A 7,043-nucleotide genomic window follows, 5' to 3' on the forward strand; every position below is an offset into this window, starting at 1 on the left:
TGAGAACTGCAGACGAGCTTCCGAACGTGCCACGTGAATATAGGGCGAAATGAGTGGGGCTTTTTATTATTTGGAATTCATGTAGTAATCTTTTTGGCAGTTGCTGCAGTAGAATATTACGGCTCGGGTGTCAGCTTACTTGGGCTGTCGCCGCCGGGCCTGCTAGTCTGCAGGGGGCATGCAGGGGCCTCAATATAAAACTTTCCGACAACCGAACGCCACATTAGCTGCGTTTGCTTTGAAACAGCTACGTATATTGGGGCAAGTGTGAAGGTGCTTTCTGCCAGCTCAAGAAGTGCCGAAGCATTCCTAGGAGCGCCGCCACGATGGCATAGCGACGACCATTGTTGTTGCAACCGCTATAAAAAGGCGAAGACATTTGGGAAAGTGGTGTATTCTTCCTGACTCTATCAATACTGGCTCATGGATGCGCCAAGCGGCGAGCTGCTTGCATTGGGTCATCCCACACGGCAACGTGGCATTACAGTCGGTGCTGGCCCCTAGTTATCTTGGAACTTGAGGTCATAGGGGCGCTCTTCACCATACATGTGTTGTGAGTATTTGAATTGGACGCTCAAAGTAAGATTGACGCAATACGCAGGCTCAAATAGCGGGAATGGACGGCCACGGCGAGCTGGTGACCTTAGAGGAGGGGTGGACCAAACTGCGTCTCCAGGGGATTGAAAAGGTTCAGCGATTCCTGGAGCAGCGACCCGAGCGAGGCCATACAACCAAACGCGTCTGTGTGGTTTCGAACGAGGACTACGCCGCTATATACACGTAAGGGGGGCAATAATCCCTACCTGTGCCCGCAAATCACCCGCTATATGCACGTAAGGGCGCATTAATCCCTTTGTGCCTTTACAAACTAGCAGTCCGGTACACCCAGCACGATGACTTCNTAATGTGTGGCTTGTCACCTACCTAAGACCAGTGACTCTGCTGTGACTTGCCCTTACCACCCATTCAGTTTGGTGGAGCGATTGATGCAGGATGGTCTACACGATGTGCACACAGAGGTCTCCATACAACTTTTCACAGGATCTGTATCAGCTTTATGGAGACTCTATCGTTCGTTACGTCCACTCTACGGTAAGGCATCACATTTTTAAGCGAGGGCGACAGCTGGCAAAGACGTAAGCCTTGGCGTTCAATTTCTTTCTCCAGTTTTTCAGTAATCACCTATTACTACCTTCTTCCTTTGGCGTATAGTATGCGCTTTGGTGCACACATTGGAGGGTGATTGCGAATGTTAGGAACCTGAATGGGCTTCTTGTTTTTACCCTGTCTTAAGGTCCTACCCTCTCTGGAGAATCGGAGAGGCTCCGATCTTCTAGAAGAGTTGCTTTGTCGATGGGAAAACCACCGCACCCTAGTGAAGTGGCTACAAAAATTCTTCGCCTATCTAGACCGTTACTACGTCAAGATGTACATGGAAGCGCCCCTTGTGAAGAGAGGGATTGCGATTTTCAAGGACCATGTAGGCTAAGGCTGGGTCTCCAGCAGAAAGGCTACCCTGTTAAGTCCCCCAACGCTCAGTTCGTGTTTATGATTATGTTATGTGTTTATGTTTTATGAGCATTACCAGTGGTTCGTAACGCGCTGACCCCTTGCAGGTCTTCGAACGAGTGAAGCAGCCAGTATCTGCTGCAATCGAAGAAGCGATCCGGCGCCAGCGGGAAGGTACGTCGATGCTACCGATGAACCCGTCGTTGCATACAGCTCCAGCCAGGCTAGCCGAAACGTGACGCACCCTGGGTGGCGGCCTCCATTGATTTGGTTAGTATGAGGAGGAGGCTGCTGTCTTCACCATATGCATGCACTTTCCGTAGGAGAGTCTCTTGATGAAGAGAGCGTGGCACAGCTGGTATGCATGTACATTGGTCTTGACCCTGAAGATGAAGGCCTGGGCCTGTACCAGCGTGAGTTGGAGGATTTGCTTCTGGCTTCCACAAAGCAGTTTTACGACCGCAAGGCCCGAGAGTGGATAGCAAGCAGCACATTTGCCGAGTACCTGCAGCTGACAGAGGTGAGCATTCTTACTGCAAGTGTGCTTACAAGCTAGTGCAATCGCCGTACCCCCACATAATTTCTTTTGACATGTGCTATATCCTGATTTGGCTAATGTTCGACTTATTTTCTAAGAATAAGCAGTATACTTGGGTCTTTACGAATGCTTCGTTATTTTTGATTCCCGACTCGCAGGCTGCGCTTGAGGCTGAAGCGCGCAGATGCGAACGGTATCTTCACAGCAGCAGCAGTAGTAAACTGCTGGGCGTCGTCGTCAAGAGTACCTTGCAGCAGCATCAGCAGGAACTTCTGGAAAAGGATACTGCTATTCCCTTTTTGCTTGCTGGGGAGGGGCGAGCTGAATTACGACTGGCGCATAGACTGTTTGCCCTCGTCGATGGAGCAGTTGAGGACTTGGCGAAGCAGTTTAAGATGTACATCTCTGCATGTGGAGAAAAGGTAGGGAGCAAGATTAACCCGTGCTTTAACAGGCATGCTCGATACGCGAGCTGGGTGTTTCCGTGCAAATTTTCCAATAATTTCTGTGGCACTCTCAACCTCACCTTGAGTTCTTTCTAAATCGATTTTTTGCGGTTTGCTGTATTCTGGTTTCCTTAGCTGGTGCAGCAACGGATTGCCGCAGTGCGCGAGACGCAGCAGATGAGGGCGCAAGGTTCGAACAGCAGCAACAGCAATGCCACGCTGTCACAGCAGCAGCAGAGGCAACAGGACATCATCTGTGAGCATCGGTTTGTGGAGAGCGTGCTGGATTTACACGACAGATTCAAGAGTATTACGCTGGACTGCTTCCGCGCTCAGCCACGAATTTCGCAGGATGCTTTTGGATCTTCAACGCGGCCTGCCCCTCAGGCTGATTCTTTGTTTCAGAAGGCATTAAAAGAAGGTCCGTGCGGCGTTGCCGATGTTCACTCGTTCCAATAAGGGATAGTTGCCACACTGTTGTGGACACAAATTGCCGTGTTGCCATGCGTGTAAGCTTTCACTGTTTTTGCCGTCATTGCTTCAGCATTCGAAAGCTTTGTCAACGCGCAGTCTCTGCAACCCCCCTTTGCCCAGTTACTGGCTTCGTTCTGTGATCGGATCTTGAGAAAGGCAGGAGGTAAGACATACTCTTCCATATTGCATATGTTGCTTATATATACTGTATGTTACGGTATAAACGAGTAGTCGAGACGGTTGTCGTCCTTGCGGCATACGCGGCTGGGGCTGTTTCCTTCTTCGAGGCATGGATCGTTCTATTTTCTGGCCTGCTTATTCGGGAGAGTGAAGCCCATTCCTGTTTTGAATTTTTTCTAGACTCTGCACATCGTTGCAAAAAGGCTAGGCTGTTGTTGTTTTTCAGGCGAGCGAATGGGCGACGAAGAAATCGAAGAATGCCTTATGAAGGTAGTAGAAATATTCAACTACGTTACAGACAAAGACCTGTTCGCTGAGCAATACAGGTGGGCGTCATGCTGCGGCTGGATCCTTTGACAGGTGCAGTATCAACACTTGCCGCAAATAGTGTGACAGACCTGACTCGCGTTTGCGTAAGTTGAAAGTATCGCTTTGCTAGGGGTGCTCTGCGTGCTATCTTCCGGCAGAACGCAGTTGGGTCGCCGGCTGCTGCACGAGACCTCGGCATCAATTGAGTTGGAACGGCTTTTGATAGCGAAGTTACGTCTCAAATGCGGTGCTCACTTCACAGCAAAAGTGGAGGGGATGGTCAACGACCTGCAAGTTGCTGCTGGTCTAATGCGTGCTTTTCAGCAGCAGCAGCAAGAAGAGCAACTGAAGAAACAAGCGGATCAGCGTGATCAAAGACTGGATGACTCTGCAGCCCGCCTGAAGGATGCATCCGTTCCAGCCGCGTCAGTGGAGACGGTAATGATAGGTGACGTGGAATTCTCTGTGCAAGCGCTGAGCACTGCGCACTGGCCAACCTATCCAGGCAAGCGCGAACAGGACTTTACAGTTAGCGTTTTCCCTACAGTCTGCGCAGATTTTGCTCAGGGCGCACATCTAAACTTTAGTTGGCTCCCATAAGTCACGAATATCTCAAGCAGAGTGAGCCGTTTTGCATCCGTTATCAGTGAACACAGCGTTGCTTACGGTTTGGTTCCGGTGCCTGCAGCACCTGATTTGCGCCTGCCACCAGAATTAGCTCAGTGCGTGGGGATATTTGAGCAATTCTACGCATCACAGACTCAACACCGGAAGCTAACATGGGTTAATTCATTAGGTAAGCCAATTATGGATGATGAGCACGCCCACAGCGGAAAGCCCTTTTATCTCGGAGTGCGGACCACCTGCCATCACAGGACTCTTAAAATCTTTCACCGCAGTTCGGCTGCCTGCCTGCTCACCACCGTCCGCACCACTGTCCCTAAGACTGGTAATTTTTGCCTGCAGGGACTGCCCTCGTCGCCGCGCAGCTTCAGAAGCGCCAAGATCTTATCTGCAACACAATGCAGGCGACTCTGCTACTAAGATTCAACAGGAAGCAAGATGACAGTAACAGTGGCAGCAGCGGTTGCTGCGCAGGTGATCCTGCCTTATCGGTGCAGCAGCTGGTGGAAGACTTGCGTCTTGACGAGCTGACAGTGAAGAAGCTTCTTGGCTCGCTGATGCTTGGGCGTTTTAAAATACTGAAAAAGGTGGGTTGGGGGGGGGGGAGGGGGGAATGGCGAATTTGCTGTTACTGGCTGAACGCGTTGGCTTTCCCCAATTCGATTGCTTGTTGTCTTGCACATTTGGGTGAAGCACATTTTGGTGCGCGGAGCAAGAGACTCCTCTCTCAGGGCGTCGTGGCGCTCTGCGTTAGGGTGCCACAAGTTATTGTCCAAGCATTTCCTCAGGGAGAGAACGACATGTTTCATGTGAATGAGAGTTTTTCGTGTCTTCATCGGAAGATCAAGCTGCCAACTCCGGTGCAGGAAGAAACACAGTGCCGAGGTGAACTTAAGATGCATGTTCCTTCCTCTAATCGGGTCATTCTACCATTATTCGAAGGGACCGTTGAAGGCAGTCCTAGTGCACAGTGGACAAACTCTTGCCGATTGCTGAATTTCTGACGAGTCTAGCAGTTACACTGCTTACGACTGTGCTGACAATTTTGTGCAGCTCGCGTTGAAGAGGACAGGTCTATTACCGTTGACGCGGCAATTGTACGCATTATGAAAACGCGCAAGGTCAGCTTCCATACCGATTTGCACCCGCTACCAGTGCTACCTTTGGCTTTTCCACAACAGTTTGCGTATTCCTTACTGACAGACTATTGATTGATGAAAACTAGTGGTTGCTTTTCTTCTTGTGAACAGAGCTTGTCACACCAGCAACTGGTAGGAGAGGTCATGGCCCAGCTGCATTTCTTCCAGCCTCCCCCGAAGCTTCTTAAGGAAAGGATACAAGACTTGATAGCCAGGGAGTTTTTGGAAAGAGATAAGGACAAGCCTACACAATACAACTATGTGGCATAACGTATTTTTGGTGCGGCGACTTCTACCTGGAGCTTAGAGGACTGCTGACCCGTTACATTGCCGCATTCATTACTTTTGTATGTTAAAATAGTCAGATTCCCACGGAACCTAGTGAATCCTTGGATCGTTGTGAACCATGGCTTCAGATGACTTCAAATGGGCATGCAGCAGGCTGAGGATCGTATTCCGAGCCGGTTAACTAGCGGGCTACTGCACGCTACGGTTTCTTGGGCGTACATGCAGAAGGCTTTAAAATTCCCATTGATCCAAACATGCCTCAGGAGTAGTGTTGGGGTGGAAGCTCCCAAAGCCGCCGGTGATTCTGTCAATTTCAGCAAAGTAATGGAACTGGGGGAAGTGCCGGTTGCCATGTTTGCTCCAGCTCATTTTATGTATCAATTCGTCGCCTTGTTAGGAGGTACTGCACAGCGAACCAAGATGGAAGGTCAAGGCTTTTACATACCTGCTTCGAACCTGTTTTGTCTTTGGTGCGCTGCTGTAAGTGTGTTTACCACTTTTTTGTGTACCGTTCAGCGGCGTGCTTCTCATTTTCGAATTTGGTCTCGATAAGCTTTAGCTCTTGCAGTTGCAGCTGAAGTTCTTCCTCTCTGTCTTGTAGCGCTTGTTCGAGGAATTTGATATAGGCTGTGAGCCGCTGCTGCCCATTGACGACCCTAGAAGTGTACACCGATAATTCATGTTGTAGGTGGCCCTCCTGCTGAGCCACTTCACGCGACAGCGTTGATAGTTCCCTGTACGCGTCATCTTCTAGCTGTTGTAGCAGAGATACTACGTCTCCACTGCCAAGTCGAAACTGCATCGCTAACAGCCGAAATCTGTCAACAAAGGAGGCCACTTCCTGATTCGCGAAGAAATGGACTTCATCAGGCAAAGCTGCATACTGTTCATCAGACAGCGCACTTGTTACCACATCTGGCGGCAGTTCTACCACTTTCAACGGTCTCTCCCTTCGTTTTCGTTCACTCTGCTCGATGACCCGTAACAGCTCAAATTCAGCCTGCTGGTCGCTGGCCGTTCTCTTTCCAAAGGCTGTTGCATCACCCTCCTCTTGCTGCAGATGCTCCAGCTCCAACGCCTTCTGTTGAGCCTGCAGTTCCTCCTGCGAAGGTTGAAAGCGGCAAGAGAGCTCTTGAACGAAAAGCTGCAGGGACTTCAGTAGGGAGCATTGCTCAATCTTCCCAAGTCTCTCCATTGCTTTGATTTCAGCTGAACGGAATGCCAGCGATCGCAGCAGCACGCACAAGAAAAAGCTGAAGCATATGGTCCCGATAAAGAAAAGATAGGGATAGAGAAAAACCCCGGCCATCACAGCGTCTGCTTGAAAGAGTTGTGACGAGGGGAAGAAGCCCGTTGTCAGCATAATCGTGGAAATAAAGGAATCCTTGAGGGTTGAGTAGGTCTCCAACTGACGCCCAAAGGATAGAAAGCATAAATAAGAGAAGCCGATGAATACAAGTATCGTTCCCATCAAAACCTGGATCATCTCTTCCGCTGCAGAAGCAAGCGCGAAGAACATAAGGGTTACCCGTTTCC

The 7,043-nt window shown here is 50.0% G+C and overlaps 2 protein-coding genes across 2 annotated transcripts; one reads left to right on the forward strand and one right to left on the reverse strand.

The window, feature by feature from the left end:
* Positions 1-616: 616 nt before the first annotated feature.
* Positions 617-5,489, forward strand: EMH_0057470 (cullin family protein, putative; the record flags this gene model as incomplete). Its single annotated transcript, XM_038022898.1, has 15 exons — positions 617-780; positions 993-1,092; positions 1,295-1,480; positions 1,617-1,683; positions 1,833-2,029; positions 2,206-2,469; positions 2,629-2,749; positions 3,038-3,130; positions 3,374-3,473; positions 3,615-3,904; positions 4,145-4,252; positions 4,423-4,667; positions 4,869-4,965; positions 5,134-5,201; positions 5,331-5,489. 15 exons carry the CDS (start codon positions 617-619, stop codon positions 5,487-5,489), a joined length of 2,259 nt encoding a protein of 752 aa, XP_037878752.1.
* A 508-nt stretch (positions 5,490-5,997) lies between these two features.
* On the reverse strand, positions 5,998-6,702 carry EMH_0057580 (uncharacterized protein; the record flags this gene model as incomplete). Its single annotated transcript, XM_038022899.1, has 1 exon — positions 5,998-6,702. One exon carries the CDS (start codon positions 6,700-6,702, stop codon positions 5,998-6,000), a length of 705 nt encoding a protein of 234 aa, XP_037878753.1.
* Between the last annotated feature and the right edge of the window lie 341 nt (positions 6,703-7,043).

This window comes from Eimeria mitis, genomic scaffold, assembly GCF_000499745.2.
Source record: "Eimeria mitis Houghton genomic scaffold, Emh_scaff62, whole genome shotgun sequence".
Taxonomy (NCBI): domain Eukaryota; phylum Apicomplexa; class Conoidasida; order Eucoccidiorida; family Eimeriidae; genus Eimeria; species Eimeria mitis.